The sequence below is a fragment of the Tympanuchus pallidicinctus genome, unplaced genomic scaffold, assembly GCF_026119805.1.
Source record: "Tympanuchus pallidicinctus isolate F22 unplaced genomic scaffold, pur_lepc_1.0 scaffold25, whole genome shotgun sequence".
Taxonomy (NCBI): Eukaryota; Metazoa; Chordata; class Aves; order Galliformes; family Phasianidae; genus Tympanuchus; species Tympanuchus pallidicinctus.
In genome coordinates this window covers 6,480,743-6,506,113 of record NW_026294742.1, presented here as the reverse complement: position 1 = coordinate 6,506,113, position 25,371 = coordinate 6,480,743, and the positions used below count along the sequence as shown (strand labels likewise).

General features: G+C 37.9%; 1 protein-coding gene across 1 annotated transcript in view; it reads left to right on the top strand.

Moving 5' to 3' along the window:
• The window catches only part of SPOCK1 (SPARC (osteonectin), cwcv and kazal like domains proteoglycan 1), a 255,975-nt gene that overhangs the window by 135,718 nt on the left and 94,886 nt on the right, over positions 1–25,371 (top strand). The window contains 1 exon segment of the mRNA XM_052689620.1: positions 7,343–7,457. Coding sequence (XP_052545580.1) covers positions 7,343–7,457 — 115 coding nt within the window.

The following is a 25,371-nucleotide window of genomic DNA, read 5'->3' as shown; positions in this document are numbered from 1 at the left end:
CTTATGCAGAAACACAACTCTCATCTCTAACTCAGCTGAGCAAAAATCATCATACAGCCCAAGTGTTTGGAACATAGAGCAATGTTATGGCACTGAAGCCAGGTTATACTTTATTGAACCAGTGTGAGTGGTCTCTGCTTGCATGTTGGTTGAACTTGTGCCCTAGAGGCTGGAGAGTTTCTTGTACAAGGAGCACCCTGTGATAGCTGGAAAACAGAAGTACAAAGTTGGATTTGACAGCTTCTTTTTTTTTTCCAGCAGATACATGCTGTTTTTTGTTTTTTTTCAGATTCCAAAGAAGGTGTTGGAAAGATAAATGTATTAGCTAAACATGCCTAAGTATGTGAAATATTAAAAACTTGTCCCAGTGTAGAGAAATATTTGAGATATATTTGCAGTATATTGAGATATAAATCATAACTATTCATTGCCAGAAATCAAACTAGGAGCTTCTTGTTTATGATTCTTTAGAAAACCAATTTTGGTCTTTTCTAGTCTTTACATGTGTCTTTACTAACCAAATACCTACATTGATGTTTGTGAGTGATCATTATATCCACCAGTGGAAGCACATTTCTTGGCTTACACTTTTCTCTTTTTCATTCTTTTCTTCATGTATTTTCACAGCACCAGACTTCTGTATATTTTTCAAGGAAATTCATACTTCTCAGGTTCTTATCTTTGCTTTGGAAAGGAAATCTGTAGACTCCTTTAGAGCACCTTTTCACCTGCACAGCCCTTGCAAATGTCAAAAGAAATTATATGTCAGTTACATAAGGAAAGATTTTTGGAAGTGCTCGTAAAAATGAAAACTGATGCTTTTGTCTGCTATCCCAACATCTTCAGCCTCTCCCATGTTAGGGTTCTCCAAGCCAAAGCTGTGCAAAAATACTGTGCAGTGACGACAGTTTAGGATGTTACTGTTTAACTGCCTGGAGAAATCTTATTTACTGAAAATAACTCATACATGTCTGAAACATGCAGGCCCACGGTAATTAATTTTCAACTGAATTGATTTATGTATGCAAATTGCTCTGAGTAATTACATGGAGAGAGAGCATGAAAGAGAGAAAGAGGGGCTTAAATATCTGAATGTTAATTGAAGACATGTTCTCCCCTAGAGGTGGAGGAGGGTTAACACCAGTTTTCTCTCTAATGAAGCACACTGATTTATGCCAAGATTTGCAGAAACAGAATTTAAAAATTGGTAATCACTTGCAATTGATAGGGGAGGGTTCATATTCTCTTATTAAGTAACACATTTTAAAACCAGAATTATTACCAGTGGCAGTTCTGAGAAGTTACACTCAGCTCCAATAAACAAGGTAGTCTTAAGCAACTCAGTGTGGCCAGTTATGAACCTGTAAAATAGGAAAACATTATTTTCATGAGGTTATAGGCAGAAAAAAGCACAAGGTCATCATGTAATTTAAAGCTGAACAGAAGGTAAATCTATGGAACAGATGAAATGTTAAAATCAAGCCTTCTTTTAGCCATATGTTGGCTATCATGTGTTGAAAACATGCTGATTTTCAAGCAAAAATCAAGGGCAAAGATAGGAGAGTTTTTTATTAATATATGCTTGAGCTGGCTTCATGGCTTCTTATACGTTTGCTATAGGACGGTTTTCATGGAGAACAGAATAATTCCTGCAAGTCACTGCTTAGCTGCTTTGATTACATTTTCTCTTTGGTAGAGACAAAGTACTGATCTGAAACTTTTCCTCTTGGATCTGAAGTTCACCATTCACTTATTGTGTGTGGAGGAAGCTGGGTGAGGGTCAGCCTTCCTCCCCTTCCTCCCTGCCCAGACCTGCTGTCCTCCACAGCTTTGTCACTGCCAGGCCCTACCTGCTGTTTGCACACCTAGCTGGAATCAATTAATACATAACGACATTGGAATACACACCTATAGTGTAACACATCATTTAATTGAGAGGCTTTGTTCTATTATCAGTCTCTTTTGTCTTACAATATGCCCCAGGATCTCTGTATTGAAGACAGCAGGTCCCATTTTCCAGTTCATCGTACCTTTCTCAACAGATGTTCTTCTCATATACTGAGAATGGTTTCAAGGGGATTTCATAAAAGCAACTGCTTTTGACATTTCATTACACAGAAGTATTTTTGTCATTGAGTGATGATAGTACTTATTGTTAGGCAGTCTTGAAAACAAACAAAAAACCCCAATATTTACATAATGCCATTTCTTTCTGATTGTGTAGTTTGTTTCAGCTCCACTAAACAGCCATGAGTTTCAAATTATTCTCTTCCCCCAAACAAATGGTCATAAAAACAAAATCAAGCTCATAAATCTTGCTGGGAACGAGTCATGCAGTTTCTGCAGGATTGCACATCCATTGCTGTGACGCTCTGAGAGTATTTATTTGTTATCACCCTTTTAAAGTCAAATGAGCGAAAAATAAATTTATTGTGATTAACACGTGACCCACAGCTACAGCATAGCCTTAAACAGCAACTTCTCCCTGTACAGCCATTATCTGAACTACGGAGTTTCCTCTAAGTCATAAGTCTTCTTTTATAGTTGTAATATATACAGATATGAAATGCAATAGAAAAGTATCTCAAACGCTGTTGCTAGGTCTTTGTCCAACACTGATTTGTGTTGCTGACTCACAGCCTCAACTGGAGGGCACACAGAGGAGAAAGAAAAGTGTATACAGAGTTCAGACACAAATGTCCTCTGGTCTCCTCTGTAGAAGCAGCGAGGAAAAGGATTTGGCATGCAACTGGTGTTCATAGTCCTTTCTGCATTGGGAGAAGCTGCCAGCGTGCCATTAGGAGGTTGTTAATGATCTGATGCAATCTTTGTGCTTATTTTTTCCCAATTATTCTAATATGTCTGTAATGGAACCAGAGAATTTTAACATAATTTGAAGAGATATCTCATGTTGCTTTGCATAATTAAAAGCTTAACTTAAAAAAAGGAATGCAAATCTTCTGCCTTTTAATAGCAGGAATTCTGATTCCTGCATCTTGTATAAATAGCCTGCCATAGGTTTGGGGTCACTGTATAGAGGTGAAAGCTTTTCCCTTGTGCACTGCCATCAGCTGACTTGTATAGCTACCAGACCAAGAAAGTACAGTTTTCCTACAAGTAGTTGTAACCATTGAAGTAAAAACTTCAGCCCATCTAAATATCTCTTCACTTCTGCCCTTCCAGATAGGAAGAGATTTCAGGATTCAGGATACCAGGACGGAGAAGCTCCAGACAATAAATGTTGGTCATAGAAACATCTTGGTAATGGAAGTGATAAATAGTAAGACTTCTGAGCCAAGATAAAAAGCCAGGAGTTTTCAGAGGATGAAAAGCTTCCGAAAATGTTCATACTGAGAGACATGCAGTACTGTGTTTCCCTATGTTTCAGCCAGCTGTCCCCTGGGATGGATCTCCCCTTGGAGATCAGGTGTGCAGGGATTTGGATAACATGGGAAAGATCAGGACAGGAAGTTATGGAGCCTGGACTCACAGAACGACAGAGGGACAGAGATGAGTTTCCATCTAAATATTTGTGTTCACACAAAACCTTTAATTCCAATTCTGTTTGAACACCTATCTCAGCCCCAAAAAATTTGGACCAATCCTCAGCCACCATTAGGTCACACTAACTAACACTAAGTCACCTTCTCCTGCAGTCTCAGCATAAAGGAAAACAGGGAAAATATTCACACAGTGCAAGTAGACTTAAGGTGTTTTTGTTATTCTTGCCCACAAACCTGAGTAACTTCATGTGGACTCGAACATAGAAAAGGGATGGGTGTGATTTTTAAAGCTGATAAAATAACATCTATAAAACAACTTAACTTTAATTTTCTCCTCCTTGCTCATCTTTCCACTTCCATTTTTTTATTTCTACTTTTGGCTCTTCATTTTCAAAAACTTTGTACTCATTGCTTTAGGACACAAAGAACTGTGATGACAAATATGGTTGTTATGTTTCATCTTATTCCCAAGGGTCTTTTCTTCTGTAGATGATGAGCATCTGCTCCTAGTCATGTAGAAATCTGATTAACAAGGCATGATCTTTGATTAGCATATTTCAGAAATTGCTTCTTATTAAGACTTCTCTCCTTAGGGCTTGTCTGGCTAAGCAGTAGAACAACCTTCTAAACTTATTTAACATGTTGAGAAACTTGGCAGACATATAAATCCCTTTTTTGACCTTTTATATTCAAATAGGTCATACATTCTGCATTAAAAAAAAATATATCAAAAAATAATAATCTAGATTGTGAGGGTTGTCTGCTGTCTTCTGACAAAGTCCACAGTTCTGTTTGCATTTAATAAACTTCTCTGAAGTGGTTGCTTATAAAAAATGATTAATTGCACTTTCACAGTGTGTTCCATTTAAGGATCTCCATGAGATTATCCATCAGGAATGAAATAATTCATCCAACGAGTGCTTATTAAAAGCCTTATGTATTCCTATTGCCATTATTATTATTCTTATTTTCATATTTTAGAAGCAAGACACTGAGCTTGAGAGTTCTTAGGCCTGATTTCAAAGGAAACAGCTGCTAGTGTTTCCAACCACATCCTTTACCATTGCTGTTCTTCAAACAACATTTGTCCTTTTGAGTGGGACCATTTTTTTATTTCCAAACCAGCTTTTCAAGGTTAGGATGAAAACAAGCATACTTTTCCTGTCTGCACCATGGGTGTGACTTGTAGCACTGCAGCACTGATGCAGTATTTTTCATCTAGGATGTGTCTCCAGCAAAAGCAGACAAGTTCATGTGTGTTAATACAGAGTATTTGGTAATACTAAACCAGACCAGTGGCTAACCAAGTTCTGCTCGTTAATGCTTTTCTTACAGATAGGTGCCTCAGACTTTGTTTCAGTCTCTGGTGAGAGCTGAAGAAAAAGGATTAAGGACGTATGTCTCACCCACTGCTTTTCTGGGGATGTAATGAGCAGCGGATGGGGGCTGGTGAGCTGGGACCAGAATCACTGCTTCTCCTCACGTGCCACTGTTACAAAAGACACCAGAAACCAAAAGCAAAGCACCCCTGAATTTTCAGTCTCTGGTCTCTTAGTTGGACAGACAGGCTTCTCAAACACTCTCTCTGTATTTTCCTCATAGCAACTCTTTGGGTGTTGCTGATGGGTTGCTTGTGGTACAGGACACAGACGGTCTGTTCTCCTTCCTTGCTCACTTTTCTATCAATTTTGATGACTTTGGTTTTGGTTTTTTTTTTGGTTTTTTTTTGTTTTTTAAGGAAGAAAAAGAAGCTTTTCACACTTTTGTTTTTGCAATTTCCCTGTGCCTTTCACCAAAATAAATACATGTACACTGGTGATGCTCAACTGCCCATTGAAAATGTGTGATGGGTGTTAATGTGGTAAGAGTTTGTAGCTACTGCTGTTTAAACCTGCAGAACAGCTGCAAGGCTTCAGCACTGCAAGAGAAACACAAGTGTTATCTGCTTGTTGGGTATATATTTACTGTCACATAAAGAAATCTGGTGCTTAGCAAACCATAACTTCTTGTACTTCAAGTAGTATCATTTGAAAGTTTCTCTGAGCTTCATGACCATAACTTGCAGTAAGATCTTTACATGGTTCCAAAAATGAAACTGAGTTACCCAATTCAAAAAATGACCCATCATGTGGGATGGAAAGGGGGAAGGAAAATGGATTTTAAAGACACCCTCCAGATGAACAGAAAGTTGAGTCTATGGCAAAATAATATCCAAAAAAGCTTACTTAAAACTCGCTTCAGGGTGAAATTTCTACATATGGCTGTGACTTCCCTTCTGAGTATTCACATAACCATTTTTGGAATATTTGTAATTCCTCCTGGCAGATACAACTTATTGCTGGTCTTTAGAAGCATCCTTTTGTTAGAGAATAAATTTAGATAGATAGCCTTTCAAATAGAACTTGATTGCAGAAAAGTATTTATAAGAGATTTTCCCTGGTGGGATCAGCGCTGTAATTGAAGTGGTATCCAGTACAGCACTGTCTCGCTTCTCTTTTTTCATTTGAAAGATTACCAAATCAGCACTCACTTAAGGCAGCAGTCTATAGAAAGTTGGCAGGAGCAGCTTGGTTTGCACGTAGGCAGGGCAGCAAATACTGTCTGCTTTGAGCTATTGAGCTTCTGTTGGGCCCAGAAGAATGCTACAGGGCTGCTCCTCGTGCACCAGCATCCCCCCTCTGCAAAGGAGCAGCTCCTGCCTCCACTGATTCCAGCTCTCTCACTGTGAGCACTAAACAGGATAATCCTAAACAAATCCTAATTTTACCACCTGAGTCCTCTGATACATGCTTAATACCTTCACTTACAAGAGCAGAGGGAAAGCATGTGTGCAGCTCTAGCAAGACTCAGTGTAACACACCACATTCTAATTTCTTCATTACTGTTAAGAGTGATTTTTGTGTACAGAGAAACAAATAAAGAAGCCCTTGGAATCTCACTGCCTCTTTTCAGAGAGTGTTCACTGTATTCAGGGGGATTTGGTTCATTGCCCTAAATGGGAATTCTTGCAGGAACCTCTTGTTGAAACATGGCAGTGGGTTGCTGTGGTGTTTCAGTCTTCAAATAAGCTTTTGACATGAGCAGTGTGTGTGCACATGTAGGTGTTTGTGTTCATCCTTGTGTTCTATCCGAGTGCCAGTTTGGGTAATTATTTTGTATCTGCAGTCCTTTAAATCTGTTTTGCATTGTCATTAGGGTACAGCATTATTCACTCCTTCATGTCCACACTGGAGAAAGAGACAAAGCAGCAGTGATTGCTCCTCGAGGAGTAAAGGCTTCAGACCAAAGCTGGACTGCAACCACCAAGTGGTGGAGCATTGGGTAGTGAAGGATGGAGAATAGGGAGCAACTTTGGAGGAAGAATTTTCCTTAGGGAGCATGAACAAAGACAAGAACTTGGACATATTTGCTCTGAAGTCGTAACTCATCACGCTCACTAATCCCACTTCCAGCAGAACTGCTGCTGATAACAGTTGTATGAAAGTCCAGGATCATGTTATTGGTATTATTGTTACTTGTGGCTGTCTTATTCCATCGTAGCCTTTCTATGAAATAAAGAGCATAACAGAAGATTATTATACCAGAGCTTCTTCCTGAAGTACAATGTCTAGTATTATTTTTAATGCCAAGTTATTATCAGAACATTATTCAGTAATAAGAATCTTTAAGTATTCCCTCTATACTTCTACTTACACATCTCCATTTACCTTACAGTCTGCAAACAATGGCACATACTGCAAAGTGGCTGAGTATTTCCTCAGGACACTTGTAATCTGTCAGCCACAAGGTAATTTTGTATGTACTTCTAACTTTTTTCCTCTATGTTTGTTTTTTTGTAGCTCTTGATCCATCCAAAGATCCGTGTTTGAAGGTGAAGTGCAGCCCACATAAAGTGTGTGTCACTCATGACTATGAAACTGCCACTTGTGTAAGCCGGAAGCAGCTGGTACACAGGTAAGGGAACTACATTGTTTGATGGTTTTATGGCTTCAAATGCCCAGAATGATGAGAACAAGCAAAATGAGAAGCAATTAAAAAGAGATTACTACAGATGAACTTCAAAAAAAAAAAAAAATAATCAAGCTTCTGCTTATATTTGGGAAGGAACCAAAAAATGATGGAACTTTGCAGAGTATTTCCCTGGGAAGTCACATAATTACAGAAAGCTCACACTGTATTGTTGAATGACTGAATTGAGAGCAAATGGAATGATTTAATATGTTAAGAGCTTTGGCCAGTATGTTCATATTAGACCACAGAACTCCAGTGAGGAAGATACAAATAAAGATAAGCCTACCAAGGATAAGTTGAAATATGCTACAATCGAGAATGAAGGATATTATAAAGAAATTCAGAGGAAACAAATTAACATTGCCTTTCATTGGAAGTAGAACAAGCTGTAGGGAAACTGGGCTTGAGTATCTCCAGAGTCAGTCCAAGAGCCAGAAAAACTGAGAAATAAACCCTCTCTCTTGCCAACAGCTGTCAAATAAAATCTGTACTGCTGTAATGAGCAAATGTGATTGGTTTGTCTGCGTATTAAGACAAATACATTGTGTTGCTTTCAGTGCATTTGAGTAAATAATTTGAAAACTTATCTCCAATTTCTTTTCCTATTTAGAAGGAAAAGAAAAATTTTCCTGTAACAACTCATATCCCTAAATGTCATTGCCAGTGAAGGCTGCAGTTCCATAACTCTTTAAGCAGAACTAAATTCAGGATGATCTGATTCCCCTCTGCCAGTACTACGTCTCATCTTATCTCACTACTGCTTGGTTGAGGAAGCTAATCCAATGGAAAAAATATATATATGTTATCTTAGATTCACAAAACAAAGTTAATGGTGTAATGTACATGAGGCAGTACATTTAATCTTCAGTTTTCCATATGTGATGAATTCCTGAAGGATTTTAGGGGTATTGTTGTGTCAAAGCTTACATTCTGGTGACATTTTTGGCATTATGTAGCTTACATTTTTGAGTTGAGATGGATTTGTGGCACCTGCATTAGATAGGAGTCATCATGATATACAGATATAAATGTTGAGCAAGATGCTTTCTGAGCTATTTTCAGTGTGTCCCAGAAGTGGTCAAAATGGTGCACAGCAATGGTATAGAAGAGGAGCTGAATATCCCTCTTTTCCAGAAACCAGGCTATGTTTCATGTGATCTCTCTGTGATTCCTCCGCTGCCTGCAGCTATTTCAGATAACCTTTGAGTAGCTCTGTGTCTATGGAGATGAATAAAAAACTCTCGAGAACTTACTTTGAAAATTCTCCAAACAATTTCCAGCAAGTTTTGTAGAACGGAAAGAACTACTGCTGAAGTGTGATAGTGGCACATATGCTGCAAGTGTTTAAGTGTTTTTATTCTCAAAATACCCAGCCACCATTGCCTCAAGGGGTTGACACGTCAATGAGGTACATAACCAGGCCAAATTCCCTGCTATCTAACTCAGTGGAGTGACACCACTGAAGATTTTCATCTTCAGTCCCACAGCTCTGTGTTCTTTATTCAGTGCGTGACCTAAATTCTGCTGTACATCTGTCTCCCGTCATATTAAAGGATGTGTTAATCAGGAATAAATGCATTTAAAAGGTGGAGTTGCACCTATTTGAAATCAGCAAATGCCAGAATATATTAGCATGGGCACACGTGTACTAAGAGCCACCAAATAACAGAGCACCATTGTGACTGCTTTGCCCATCCACTGAGCATTTGGGTGTGCACAGAAGGATTTTCCATTTCATGCATCATTATCAACTTGCTGTAGTGGCTTTACAAAGCATGTAGGCTCAGCAAAAAGCAATCATGAGAGCAACATCTTGCATTATTGCTGAGGCATCCAGACAGAACTCCACTGATTTGCATCACCTGATTACCTGGCCCACTGAATAGTTGCAGCCCAAGGAAACTGCATTTTTCCAGGCATAAGGCAGCTAACTTTGAAATCACCAGTGACAACACAATGTTATTGCTGTTTTATTTCCTTTTTGCTAGAATACGCACTTTTTTAAACTACTTCAGGAATAATACTGTATTAGATAATAGTGTAAAAAATTGAGTTAAATGGAAACTTGTTATTGTGTACTGAGACCCTGGCTGCATGATGGCTAACTCAGTCCATCGGGCTTTAGGGCATAGCTCACTGCATCTGGCAGCACAAATATCATGTATTTCACTAACAGAGCTGAGACTTCAATGCCACAAAAATTGGACCCACTGGCCCTGCAGGTTGGAACATAGGATGGGTCCATAGAGAGCAGCTCAGTGCAGGTGGATTGGGGTGGCTGTGCCCCAGAGGTGCCCCAGAAGTTATCAAGGAGCCCCAAATGCTGTCTGAACCCTCCTGGGCAGCCTCCTCCTTTCCACCCAGCCACATGCACAGCCTTGGTGCTCGAAGACTGGGAAGAATGCATTTTGAGAGGTATTTCAGACAGATAATAGAGTTTTGACAGCGTGTTCTCTAAGGCATTTACAGTACAAATTGGTGATGTCATTTAGAGAAAAGGCAAAGAAGATAAATTTGAAGGAATTCTCTTATATTGCTTAATAAGCATTGGACTAATGATAGAGCTTTTCTAAATCTTTTGTGTGGATTAACACTCCTTTCAGTTTGGACATGATCTACGAGGAACAGTCTTTATTAGTCCAGTTTTGCATATAATGCAGTAGTTAATATCTCTCAAAGATCTGTCATGCATTTGCAGTCTGGTAAACCTTCATGCCATTCGTCTCAGCTGGCTTTGCTAGTATAGCTGCCTTTGAGGAGAGATGGCATTCTGGTTTTTTTTTGGAAAGGAGTGAGCAGAGATGAAAACCAGTGGCCATATTAACATGGCCAGGGCTTACCGTGTTGTTCAGTCCATTTAGCTGGCAATCAGCAATTAGTTATGGCTGTAGTCACTCACAGGGCTAATCATGCAACATTGATGCTTCTCTGCTGTGACTTAGAAATGCAGCAATTTACTCAGTGTTTCCTCAGTCCTTTTGTGCCACTGCTGCTGACAAAAGAGGCCAATATCGAGTTGTTTTTTTTTTTTAAGATCTGGAGAAGCTCCCAGATAAAACATCTGTTCTTCTAAATTTCACATCAAAGCCTTGTTCTGACCAACACATCAATGTTGGCAGCTTCACTCAGTCACAGTGAGCAGGCAAATCTCCCTGTCTTTCCGCACAATACCTGCCGTTGGTACTCCATTTCTGGCCCTGTCAAAAACAAGTCCTGCAGAAGATCCTCATATATGAAACTGAGCATGTTTTACTTCTGCTGCTCTGTGTGCTAATTATGTGCTTCAGGTTGTATCCAATTCAGAAGGGATTGCAGGAATGTCAGTGACCCACCTGCTTTCACAAACTGCTTGGGAATATTGCAGAAAAAATCTTTGCCCCACAACAAATGCACTTTTAGGTGTTTCTTGGAAAGTTGTGCACATATGCAGGAATTTTAAGCAGCCCTATTCCTTGATGTCTGTACGCTAGACCAACAGTTGCCCTTTAAAATGCGCTAAATGGAGCCTATAAACCCTGACCCTGCTGTTTGATCTGCTCTCTGACTTATGCTTGCCTGTATTTTCTCTTGCTTTCATGCTCTGCCAGCACTGCTAGATGCTAACGAGGTGTTGGCACAACACCAAGTGCTCCTCTGGGGCTGATGTCTTCCTGCACTGCAAGCCTGACTCCCACATTGCCAGTGGCCTGACCGAAGGGAGGGAGGGCTTGTTCCTAAGCTCGTGGCATTTAGTGCTGAATGATTTATGTGGTAATGTGTATCAAAGCCTGAATGCATGAGCAAACCATATGATAAGATGTGCTGTAACAGAATCAGACCTGGGAGATGATTAATTAGCTCTGGATCTACTAATAACCACTTTGTTGCCTGTTTAGCCTTGCTGTGATTACAGGTTGTTTTTTGTTGTTGCTGTTATTTTCTCTTTTCATTTTCATGCTGATTCAGAAAATAATTGTTGTTCATTCGTGATTTAAGTACAGCTTGGGAAAAAAAAAGCATTTCACAAAGGGTATCTCAAAGTGTAACAGTTCACATTCCTACTGATATGTTTGTGCTAATAGCAAGGTTTTACTGGGTGTTTTCTCAAACTGTAGGACAGAGAACTCAGACAATAATAGGGCAGAACTATTCTGCAGTTTGTTCATGATTATTTGGCTTTTCATTTCTCCACTGGAGGCTATTCAGTTAGGTTTTCTAATAAGCTTTTATGACTTCAAAATGTTCTGAAAGCAAAGTATAACTATTTCCAACTACTTTGCACAACACTACTTTTCTTTCGGTTTATGCTGAAGTGGGCCAGGATGTGTCTTGCTAATAAACCCCATTCTCCCCTATTTGGTTGAAATCTTGGCACTTCTTACTAAACTGGTGGATGCCAGACAGTCAAAATTATGCATAAAGTTTAGAAATTTTGCCATACCAATACTGTTCTTTCAATTAATACTAAATCTTAACTGATGAAAAATACAGTTATTTTCAGAGTCTCTGCAGTAGGACACAGTGCACTCATCCATTTTGGGTAGGTGCTTGCCAAAAGATGTGTTCTGGGACACTGAGTCCTGCCTGGAGAATCAAGGCTCCTCCATGAGCAATCCATAACTTTAACAATGAGATGTGAGACTCCTCACGTAATTCAAGATAATACTTCTCAATGATAAGATCATTATGAGGATTAAGTAGTAAATGTATGCACTGGACACAGAAAACTAAAATATCCAAATTATTGTTCATATCCCCAAAGCTGTTGGGATTTTTTTTAAGTTTTGGGGTGAATTCACAGTTGTGGTTTTCTTGGGAGCACCAAATAGACTCTTGTTGATTAACATTTTCAGAACGAATAGAAGACAACTGCTTAATCCAGAGTGGAAATAAAAGCACTTGACTGTTCTTTTAGAAAAAATAGAACAAATTATTCCAGATTTGTTGGGTTTTGTTCCCATGTAGCAATGCAACAATATTTACTTCTGTCTGCAAACTGCTTTGGAGTCATTAAATTTAATTTTCCCTGAAAAAAATGTTTTCATGCAAGACATTTTAACATTTTATCCACCTTTAATGCTGCACATTGATTTTTCTAATCTACTAGTATAGATTTTTGCCTCAGAAGGAAGCATAGAAATATTTGATTAAACACACACTCATAAAAACCAACATATTGCATTAGGTTTTTTTCAACAAATATATTGTACTGGGGAAAATGCCAAAATTTGGTCTTTGTATTCCAACGGTACCTCTGACAGAGTCTTGGAGAATTCATTTAATCCTCTATCAATATGAATTCTGGAGATGAACAGAATGGAGAAAGCAATTGGGGTTTTTTGTTTTTCTTTTTTTTTTCTTTTTTTTTTTTCCCCTCTTTTCTGTAATTTACAAATTATTTTGCATTACTCTGTGAAATCTTTTCTTCTTTCTAATATCTAATCACTCACGGTACATTGCACGGTTTAACTGCAGCTCATGGTGTTTATCCAAAAAAATAAATGAGAATCCAGGAAAATCAAAAGAGAATGGAGCCTTTGAGGTCAGAGCAAAGTACATCTCCTAATGTGATGTGCCAGTGGTGTGCAAGTGATGTGTACAAGTCTTTGGTGAAAATTTGAAAGCTTTGTAAAATATTTCATCTCTGGACCACCTGTCATCACAGGCATGCTTCTGCTACAGATTGAAGACCTTGGATTTTGCAGCAGAGAAGTTACAGATGTGTGAAAATCAAGAATGTTGTTTTTTCTTATGTGGGCTATGTTGCCCATTAATAGGACAGAAAGCACATGGTATGATGCACCATCAATCTACCAATGCTCAAGGGAATCGCTGAATATTAAGGGATAACAGCGTAAGAGCCTGATACTATCCTTTATCCCCTATTACAGTTATTATTTTTTTTATTTGTATTGTGAAAATTTTGATTTAAGTATGAACTCCTGGAGGTCAACAGCTTTTCCTCCTAGACAGTCTCTAACAACCTGGGATCCAGTCCAAGAACACTTAAATATTGGCACAGCGCTCACTAGTTTTAAAAGCACATATTACTCTACTAAACAGGATAATCTGTAAAGTGTAGGTCCCATTCTGCAAGCGGTCCATTTCTCAGTTTCAGCTGTGCCTAGGATAGATTACGTTTAACTAAAGAGTCTGCAGGGAGTCTGTGGAGAGACTAGCTTTCATCAGTCAAGATGAAAACTCCCTCCTGAATCGTGAGGCTAACTGCCTTTCTGCCAGCAGTTCCTGTACAAAGCTCCTCCAGGTTATTATTTTCTGGAGGAAGCTGTCCATGACCTCTCCTTTCAACAGAGAAGACTCCATGTACCCACTTGGCTGTTTTCTGACTTTCTCCAGCTCAGCACTGTTAAGTTTGGACTATTTCAACACATGTAAGTAAAGGTAAGATCTTTGAACATCAGTCAGTGTTTGGAAGAAATGCTATATGTAGAGACCTCCACTTTTCTTGACTTCGAGTATTGCATTCATCTTTAAAGCTGAAGTCAAATACTGAGAGACCCAAGCATTTTCCTTGTTTTGCATTATGCATTTTGATGTTTCAATGCATTTTCAGACATTCACAGAAAATTGCAAATTTACTGAAGTATGTTCAGGCAGAGCAGATATCTCCTGTGGAAATCGTTCAACATCTAACAAGAGGATTGTCACCAACAGCCTTTCTGCATCACAAAGCCAATTAGCCTCTCTGTACTTCTCTTCCCAGAACAGTTAACTCATTGCTGGTCATGCTTTATCAGCTTTAGAGCTCATTAGAGTAGTGCAAGGTGACTGTCTCCTATTGGACATGAGGAATTTCTGAAATACAAGATTGCACTCAGCTCTTTTAAAATGGCTTTTAGAGAGTGTAGACCTCATCATTGTCAGCTTTGGCAATGGAAATAGATGAACTTGTTCCTGCTATCAGCAGGGGTTTTACTTTTTTCATTCACAGTCACCGAGCACATGGCTGTTGAGGTGGATGTCTTACTGCTAGAGTCATTGTCTTTGACTCTTCAACTCCTGTCATACTGTGCTCTGCTTTACCACGAGGATGCTGCAAGTACAAGAGGAAATACAAGGGTCATTGAGACATTGTGCTGCTGCGTAGCTCCTTTTAGAACGATATCGGAGCGCTCATTAAAAAACAGACCCATACCTCTGGATACCTCTGCTATCATCAGAAAGTTATTACACCAAGCAGAACCAGAAATAACCAATTACCTTTCAAACTTTAATTAACATTTGTAAATATTTTATTTTGTGCAGTCAAAGACAATGTTATTGGATGGATTGAATATTGCTTTCTGATATTCCTCCTCATAATAGTTCCTTTCAGCAGTATATAAAGACACACCAGAGTGACTTCTTGGTTCATTAAGTTCAATCCCTCTGCAGAGGTATCATATAAACTTTTTCATTAGCCTACTGAGTTCTATCTTAAGATGAAAAGATTTACTGCCCCTCTACACCAGCAGGAAGAATCCTTAGCATCAGTCCTCTGATCAGACATCTGCTAATTTTATTCCTAAATTTATTCACAGCCAGCTAAAATTTCTGGAGTTTTCCTAAGTGGTTCCTCAGTATTTATTTTGAAATAATCATCTTTGCTGGTTTTGCTAGACTAAGCAAATGTTCTTTCTTTTTGCTCCTCATAAAGAGAGTTTCCTTATGACTGTTTTCCTCCATAACAGAGCTAATTGGGTTTGACTGCTGAGTTCAGTAAAGAAATAAAACCCAAAATTATCACTTCATCATCTTGATATTTAAAGTCTTTACACATCTTTAGATGTAATATTCCCTCTGAGTTACTGATTATTGAGACTTTATTCTTAATTTCTTAAATCAATCTCCTCTTTAACTGCCTGTTCCATCCATTCCCTGCTTTAAGTCTCCTTCTGTGGGCCATGTACCATATCTGCAGTTTGAAAGTCCATATTGCATTTGGGCTTTCTACTGAGCATTTTGAATAATAATTCTGGCTTTCATGTTCTGTGTATCTCTGGATGGATATTCAGTCCAGAGTTGTGTAAATTTATGTTGAATTTGCTCTTTCCAGGATTTCTACATAGCATTTTGCATTTGTTTCACCCCGAATAGAAACATTACGTTTAAGTTAAACTAAAATAAATTTCTTAAGCTCCTCTCTATTATTCCTTTGCTATCCATGAAGTTTGTACTTTGGTGGAACCTAGAATTTTCAGTACTGAGGTCATAACTTCATCTCCCCCATTATTAGAGAGGAAACTACAGAAACAGTGAAGGCATCCAGGAGATCTCCAAACCCAGTATGTTTCCCTTATTGCTGACTGAGGCTTGTATTTAACCTGATCTTTATGAAGTTCATTTCTAAAGAAATCTTATTAAGAGAAGAATAGTTGTAATCCCATATTTTTCTGCTAATGGCTGTTACTCTGTTAAAAAAAATAAAAATAAAAATTGAGTAAAATCCCGTGCTTACTGAATTCATTGGAAATCTTTCATTGACTTTAAAGAGCCCAACACAAATCCAGATGCTTTAACTCAACAACGCTACTGGTCCAAATTTATTTCCTTCTAAGAGATTTGGAGATAAGATTGGATGTTTTTGTCACTGGCTGTATTGTACTTTGAGATAAATTAATCTTGATGCCACTTGCTGCAGGATCGTTTTTACTAAAGTGACTTTGTCTACATCCAATACCCAACCAAATTTTCTCTATACAACACATATTTTTCTTGCATCATAACAAAAGGAGGGCGGGGAGGGAACCTGGCATAAAGAGACTATATCTAATTAAGCATTACACATGAACTATGTATAAAATTCAGTATTTAGAGCTCTGAGATCTACTGTGTAAATTAAGTGTGTGATGGTGTAAAAGGCCGGTCTGCAATGAACATGGGAATACATGTTTGTGCAGCAGACTAATAGAGAACAAAGTTAGCAGGAAAACTCAAATATATGAAAGATGAAATAAGGGCAATAATACAGTATTTGTTCTTTAAAAGTTTTACTGTCTCATTGGGTTACTTTGTTGGCTGCAGAATTGGTTATATACAATCCTCTTGATGCAGCTTGTCAAGAGTTAGCATCCAAAGCTAATCTAGCCTCCAAATGCTCTTGTTTCCCATGAAGACTTCTTAAAATCTCAGGCTCCAACCGAGTTTTTCCAAAAGTTCAGTCTGTGCTGTCTGTTAGTTATCTGGAGGAAGGCTGAGTTAAAAGTTCCATCACCTCCCCATGGCATTTGTTTATGACTGACCTGGACTGTCAGCTATATAAAGCATAAGAGATGTTGGCTCTTTTGTCTGGAAAGCTCCATATGCAGTCTAGAGTGACTAAGAAATGAAAACAGTAGTTGTATAAATGTCATCTGCTTGGCAAATCTCTTGACATTTGCCAACACGTGAATAATGAGCAAACAAATACAGTTTGGTGGGACTCACTGCCTGTGTATCCTGGCCCCGTAAGAAAATAATAGCTTTGAATATGGAGTAGCTGGGCAGTTCTTGGATTTTCAATACTTATTCAAACAACTGTAAAATATCTTCATTATCATCACTATCATTAAAATGCAAACAGGAAGCTATCTGTATTCAGCTGTGGGACACAAAAGGATGGCTGTACAAGCTTTCAGCATACCTTTCAGCAGTACCATATTTGACCACTGACCCTGTAGACCTTGTAGGTTTCAATTTACCTTGAGCTGCAGGCTGACTTTCTCTATGACTACATGAATCCTCAAAGGACCTGGATTCTGTAGTCTTTCTTGGTTTACCGCAGCCCAGAATATTAAGTTTATCTTTTCCCCACTAGTTTATATTTCTTGACTTAATCTCTCTCTATTTTCTATATGCTAAAAATCTTAACCATAGAATTGCTGGAAGCAAATCTGTAATACTTAATGAATTTGTATAGCTTTACTCTTTCTCCCTGTCTTAAATCTGTTGAGTTCTCCAGTGAGTCAGAAATTATTATTTAATGTTTACAAATGACCTCCAATGCTCTGAAAATTATTCTCTATTTATATTGTAATCTGTTTACTGGAGATTCTAAATTTATTGCTGGTTTTTCTGTGGAAGCCCCAGGACATGAATGTGTTCCACAGAAAAGTCTTTTTAGTGCTAAAAAAAGGCATGTTTTTGTAAGATTGAGACTGTTTGCAGCAAAAGAGTTTTATTAAAGCTTTTCTTCAATTTCCAACATGCCATTATATTGGAAAATGTATTAAATGTACTGCATTTTAAAATCTTCCTTTTGATAAATGGTTTTATATATCCAATTGCAGTGAATATTACAAACAATATATTTTGTATGAAGTTTTCAAATTAGATCTTAAAGAATGCTGCACTTCATTTGATGCTGGTCAATGTGCTGCTTTATACAATCGTATTTTAAATATGATGCAGACTTAACTTTTAAACTTACCAAACACTGATCTTTATTGCTCATAAAACTTCTGTATTTTACCATTACACTTCGAAGATTTTCCAATTATTATTTTAGAGCCTTTCAATAGTAGTGATAGATAGTGTTATCAACAGGCTAAATTTCTAATGACTTAGGTTCAGACTTTTTTCATGCTTCTCACAGTGCAGTTCGTGGCTTTCCATGATGTCAGGAAGGAAAACAGCCCATCTAAAGGTGGATGTGGTTTTCAGCAGAGATCTGCTGAATCTCCCATCTTATTCAATGCCTACGATCCTCCATCATATCGGGCAAAGAATCTCCCTAGGAAAAATGATCCAGTCACAGCCATGGCCAAGGAATTCATCAGCAAATATTTTGGCTTTCATTTTTGAGTCAGAGATTGCTTCAAACTACTGCTAAAACCTTTCCCACATTGGTTTGCGATAGATAAGCAATGAAGCCATGGGTGACAGCTTATTCAAGAAGGTAAAAAAAGGTGGACTCACCCTTTCAAAGCCATGCAGTTCAGTCTAATAGCTTACTTTGGAAAGAAACTTGTGAAAACAGTTAAAAAGAAGCTTCTTGCATCATTCATTTTCTTATTTGGTACAAGTTACGTTATCAAAATTAACTTTTAATCTATTACATCCTGCTTCTTTAATATTTCAATTTCCATCACTCTCCTTTCATTTATAAGCTTATGATCGCCTTCTTAGAGCTCTGCCAGAACTCATCAAGAGTTCAACCTACAGATTTTCAATTTAGTCATTTTACGTCAGATTAATTCAACCAGTGAACCATAACTGACATTATTTATGGACACGAGCCACCGAACTACAATCTCTTTATAGCTCTGTACAGTGAGAGTACTAATGATGCTGGAAATCAACCCAAAATGTTTTGCTTCTCTGAATATGTCTGGTCAGACATTACTGTTCTGCTTATAAATTTATAATAGAAGGGCAGTGCTGTGCCGTTAACTTTTCAGGCAGAAAAGAGTAGTACCTGAAAACACTTTATATAGTGCCTGTACCTCTGGATTTAGACTAGTACTTTAATATATGGCATTGTTGTTCCTGTGAGCATCTTAAATATCTTAAAATATGGGAAGGGAAAAATCTTTGTATGTCTGTGTAACATTTTACACTTCTTAGAGTTCAGCTCATTGTTTAGGGGACTCAAGGAAGGAAACACTATACCATGTATGCCTTGTAATCAGGAGTTCACATTAGCAATGCAAAACTCTCTCTAATAATTCAGAAGTTGTTCTTGAATCTCAGAAGCTAAAAAGGAAAGTTCTTTTTCATTGTGTCCCTTCTTCCTGTTATTCTTCCTCCCTGGAATATGCTGTGAAAGTCAGTGCTTAAATTCTCAATGCCAGTATCAAAAGACCAAATTTTGTCACTGAACAAGCCACATCAAGGCTCCTTAACACTAAGAAGAGTTGTTGCTTCAGGACTGTAGCCCTCAGGATTTGGGCTGGGGGAACTGATGGTCTGAAGGCTGTGAATAGGCAGTGCCTGAGACTGCTTATCTTTTATCAAGGGCTGTATATTCATTCTAAGCCACCTAGCTGGCTACAATGTAGAGCTGTCTAAAATAAATAAGTAAATAGAAAATATATCCTGATAGATTGTGTAACATTAATGAAGTGTAATTACCAAGAAACAATTCTGCAGAGCACTGCTCTTAAATTGTTCTGGAAGAGCAGGTGCAGAAAGACTAGGAAGTCTGCAAGTTAGTTAAGTGGGAATTATCAAGCCTCCATTTTGCTATCAATTATTGGATTTATGTCCTCTACTTTAACAATGACATTTTGAAAGTTTCATTGTAAATAAATACATGTTATTTGGTTGCAATTTAAAAAGTCAAAATTTCCAGCAGAATCCAGGCATTTATTTCCTCCGTTTATTAGCAAATGGAGGGGGGGAGGTGGAAGTGACAACTTGTACTGCAGTCACTGTGCAACTGCCAGCTTCATGAAATGAAATACTGCAATTACAGTTCTTAGAAGTGCAATACTTACTTTTAATGAACGTGGTGCATCATGAGGTGGATAGGCTCCCTTTGTTCTTGGATTAGTCCTTAATTTTATAGTATTATCTGTACGGATTTTGTTGTCTCAGTTTGCACAGCTAAGCTCCCTGCTGAGGTGTTGGGTTTTTTTTTCACGTTGGCACATTTTGAGTAAGTGGGAACTGAAACACAGCTTTTCAGCTGTAAGTATTGAGTAGACATGTTCTAGAGTTTTCTGACAAAATGGTTTTCCTGTCAATTCAACAGAAGATTTCTGGAATGCACAGAAAGTTTTTGAACAAGAAAGTCTCTTAGTTTGGAAATATAAGTAGGTTGGAGTAGACCTCAAATGTAAAATGTACAAGAGAGATTCAAGCCTTCTTTCTCAGGTAGAAGTGTCTCCTGATTCTTCTGATAAGTGGTGATTGGTTTATGTTTTATAACTTCCCTCAAAGTCTGTAGTTTTTATTCCTTTCTCTCCATGTTAATTAGAGAAGGGATTCCATCTCATTAGCCTAGGTGAGTGCCCTAGTCACTGGACTGTCAAATTGGTATCTGGCCCTGTCTGACCAAATGAATATTTAATTAATTACACAAAATTAACTCAGTAGCCTGATGATAATGACATTCACCTGAGACCCTGGCTCTGCTGAGTCTGTACTGCTGTTGTTAATGGAAGAGTAAACACAGTCCTCTCCCAAGACTTTCCATTGTACATCCTTGGAGAATTTAGTAAAATCAGACTGATTTAATCAGTACTTCCTATCTTGATGGCATGGCAAACTCATTTTATCTAAAGATTTTCAACAGTCTGTATCATAAAGTTACCCACAAATGATTTGAGTATTCAATTATCTTTTGTAGCTGGAGAAATGAGACATTGTTTTCTTCTATGGTTATCTCAAGAGACAGAGTGTGGCTTTGCTCCTGGAAAAGCATCCGGAGACATTCTGATTCTTGTTTTCATTACTTAGAAGTGATCTCACATTTCTTCTTTCATGATTTATTTCTACAGTTAGAGATGAAGAAACTGGATTATGACTTCTGAAAAATGAAATTCTTTGCCTGGGTATTCACTGATCTCTGTCAAATGCCAACTACTAAAAATAAATTCCCAGACTCGTTTCTTCCCCATTTTCTCAGATAATATCTTTTGTAAGTTGACATTGCAGAGCAGGCAGTCCCAATAGCTCACAATTTGCCTTTTCTTTATTTTCCTTGGTGGGGGCTTGGTGGGTTGGGTTTTTTTTCAGAATTAACTTTGCATGCTGACAAATAGGTAATTTCTATCATTATCTCTCTTCTTACTTTTCTGAGAAAAGCAAATGCTTCAGAGCATTAAAAGGAGCTGCTGCTCCGCCTGCAACATCCACAAAAAAAAGGTCTCACAAATCTTGTGAATGCCTGGGATTGTGATCACTCTAAGAACTGTTTTTGTTTGTAAATTGCCTTAATGGTACAAAGTGAAAGTCGCCTGGTTTTGTTCTGAAATTGCATTTAAACTGTCAGTGATGGAGATGGCAGCCTTAAAATTTCAGATGATTTTTCTCCTGTTTCACTTGGCAATGACTTTGAGTCTTCCAACAGCAAAAAACTCAAAAGGCTTCAAAAATACAAAGTGTGATGTAATCTTTTTTCGTTACATCAATTTATTCGTATTCTTTCTTGGTGAGGAACTTTATTCTGTTCTCTTCACAAATTTGCATTTTTTTAGCATTTTTAAATCTTAATAGAAAGACTAAACCTTGAAGAAAATCTTCAATAAACAAAAAGGTTCACTCCAATTGATACAAGCTTCTTTTTTCTTAGTTAATCTTGAAACTTTTAAGCTTGAGTTGGAGTTTTCTTTTTCAACATCTTCTGGTGGGAGAAAGGCTCTTTCAAACCCTCAATTACTTGGCAGTAGCACACCATGCATTATGCCTCAAAAACTACCTTGTCTGCACCATGCCCTGTTATTGCATGCCTTGTTAGGGCTTATGCTAGTATTATTCATCTGTTTGTGTGCAGTTACTAAAGAGAATTGTGTCTTCCAAGCGTATAAAGTTAATAAGAACCAGTAGTCTCTGCACGTGCTAGTTCTGTTATTGTAACTCAATAATAAAGCATAATGTAAGATTTGTCTTCCCTTGTTTAAAGAGTGAAGAAGCCAGGAGAAGAGAGTTAGTTAAAAAAGAGTTTAAAGTACCATTAGGAAAACAAACCTTTCAGCATAGCATCCAGTCTTTTGCTTCAGATGGTGGCTTCCTGAAGTACAGGAAGCTTGTGTGTCCCTTGCTTTTTCTTTCCTCTTCTTTGTACATTCTTTCTTTGTACTTTGTTGGCATTTAAATTGATGGTCCATGTTGAACAGAAAGGACATGTTGGAGTTTCGTTATATAAATTAGTCTGTCCATTCTTTGTTGCTGTATGTTGAAATGCTGTGTGCCATTATTCTGTGTAGTCATCTGGATTTAAATCTCTCTCAAGTCCTTTGACAGACTTTTCTAGTCTTAGCTAATCCAGTTTACCTGAAACCCAAGGGTGCCAAATTGAATTACACCGTGGTCATTCCCACTTAGCATATCATCCATAGTTAATTTCTTGAGCTGCTGTGTTTTATCTGTGTATAAATTTTTCATTTGCAACAATATTTTAGCTTGGCAAAGAAAGAGCTCAGACGTCAGAGAGTGTTTTAATTAGTTCCTTTGTTATTTCAGAAATTTTTGCTTTACTTTTTAACCAGCTGCCTGTAGAACCGAAGTTCATCATCCTTTCAGAAACTCATATTCCAGTTTTCGGTGAAACAATGAGAGTTATTCGTTTCATAACAAGTTTCACCCACTAAATTGAATTGAAATTGACTAAAAAATACAGAAGTTGATGTGAGAAGAACAATTCCATGCTTAGCTTTGACATAGTGAGCTTCTGATGTGGACAAGACACTCCTGAGAAGAAATTATAATAATAGGAAAAATAGATGGAAGAATAAACCAGAGGGAGCCTACAGAGCTTCTCAGACTTCCCAGGTAGAAGTCTGATAAGGCAGAAAGATAAGAAGACTGGATTCTGAGAGGCAAAGCATCAAAATGACACTGAGAGACCACCTAGAGAGAATATAATACTTAATACGATACTCCCTAGCAGAGATGGAAAGAATAGTTAAGAGTTAAGTGAAGAAATAACTTCTTCACTGAGGGACCTAATTTCTGAGGTTTAGTGAGGCAGAAGGAAGTTTCAGAGCTATGAGTGGAAAAGTGGAAGGAAAAGGAGATCAGCTGGGAGGAGGTCAGAGCAGCATAGTTAGGCTGAAGGACTGGAATAAAAATAGTTAAATGAAAGAGTTAGTAGGAAAGAGCACCACAATTGTTAACAATTTTATAAAGTTCTCCTTAAACAAGTCAGCCAAATCTTGAGAAAATAGGGCTGGAGGATGGAGACAGAGGGCACGAGGCAGAAGGCAAATAGCAGCCAGGAGATGTTGAAAGAATGAAAGTGCTTTATGAGGAAATGCAAGAACACTGGGGGAAAAAAGTACTACCAAAAAATATGAGTGCAGTCCCTAGCTTTCTACCAGGGCAGCACAGAAAATAGTGGGAAGAAAGAACAAGAACAGGGTACAAGGGTTCAGTAGTTAGTAGGAGGACAGTGGAGATAGGCTGTTGTGAAATCTTTCTGGGTGCTCAGAAAAAGAGTTTAGTACAGAAGGAAATGTGCTCAGGAGCAGGCATTTCTTATGAAGACTGTTAATTCAGGATTAAACCAAATGAACTGATACAGATGAAGAAATGTGGATCCTTGCTCAGTCCACTGGTCTCTCAAAAGCTGTCACAAAGAATGGATGGGGACAAAATCAGAATGGAAAGGACACAGACGTGTGTTGGATCACAGCAAGATAAACAAAGGGAAATAAGTGCTGAAGTGAAATTCAGATGGGAAAGAATGATTCAAAGTAAGGTGGCATATTTCCAGCCAACAACATAACCCGCACTAAATCGATTTCTCCTAAATAAATTAGCAACAAATATTTAAATCTTTTTAAATTTTTGTACAAAACCCGTATAAGTACCAGGTAATGTAATGCTGTATATCTAATTATATCACTGTTTGAGACTCAGATGATATAGCATGCTTTTGAGAAATCTGCTATAAAATGCTGAAACTTTCATGGGTAAATATATGTCTAAATTGCAACTTAATGACAGCCTGAGCCTCCATGGAGTTCCATACAGGAGTTCCATACAGAAACCTTTGGAGTTAAATATGTGAGGAACATGGAAAGTATGGATGGTTGTAATGATGGTTGATAGGCTTCATGGTTTAAGGTCACAGTAAAGAGAAACATTAATAACTCAGTGGAAGTAGCTCATGAAATGTGTATCTTGCAGTTTCTGCAAGTATGTCGATTGTGTTCATCTTCAAATTTCACCTGAAGGTGTGTTTTGGCACGTGCTGTCCCTAGACTGGATCATGTGCATTCAGTTAGTATCATAAATTAATATGATTATGTAAATTCTTTCTATTGGTTTGGGAGTTTCCTGAAGCTCTAGTCACCTTTCATTAAGATACAGTCTGATATAAGATGGGTAATGTTCTTGATGGCATCATTTGAGAAGCTGGGAATGATGTAGATATTACGAGCTCAATCTCCACCATCAAAGAACCAGACGGACAGCGCTGAATACGTTGAGAAATTCATCAGAATGTTTAGACATTCATAGTACAGAGCTCTGCAAATCCGCAGTGCTGAATAAGCAACAGGAGCATTAGCCTATTTAGATGCTAAGAAGGATGGGATTTTAAAATTACCCAGCTCCTTATAATATTTATAACTGGTTTGGTTAGCATACATTTCACTAACATTCATTTTATTCTGGCATAGGAAACTGCATTCTGATGATTTTCCGAACCAACCTTGAATAGTGGATTTTGACTACACTCTGGAGGTGGCTTTGGGATTGATTTTTTTTTTTCTAATTGGCTGTTGTTTGACAGACCAATTCTATTCAAAAACCATATATGAAATATTAGGTAATGTATGCTAATTGTAAAAATCCTCAAGAGTTTAATCTGCTGTAGGCTTCTTGTGAATTTAATAAGCCTCTCTCATAATAAAATGTGTCAGAAGGGGCAAATATTTTGCTAGCACAGCTTGTAACTGATTGTTTGTTACACTGTTAGCAAGTATTCACACAACAGAAGTACAGTGCAGTCATTTTTAAAAAGAAACATTTGGTTTAGTGCCTTAAGGGCAAAGAATATTACTATATTTTTAAAATGCATTTGCTTTCTCATCCCTACCAGCAACATGTCAATTTTGGTGAGGACTGCATGTTATTTGCCTTAGGAAAAGCAAAATCAACATAATGAAGCAGAACACAGCTGAGCTGTCTAAAGATGCTTGGATTGGAGGTGGGGGGGGGGAGAGAATGTCATTGATTTTCCCCCTGTAGTTGCAAAGTGACAACAAGGTTTTGGAACCTTTATGATTCA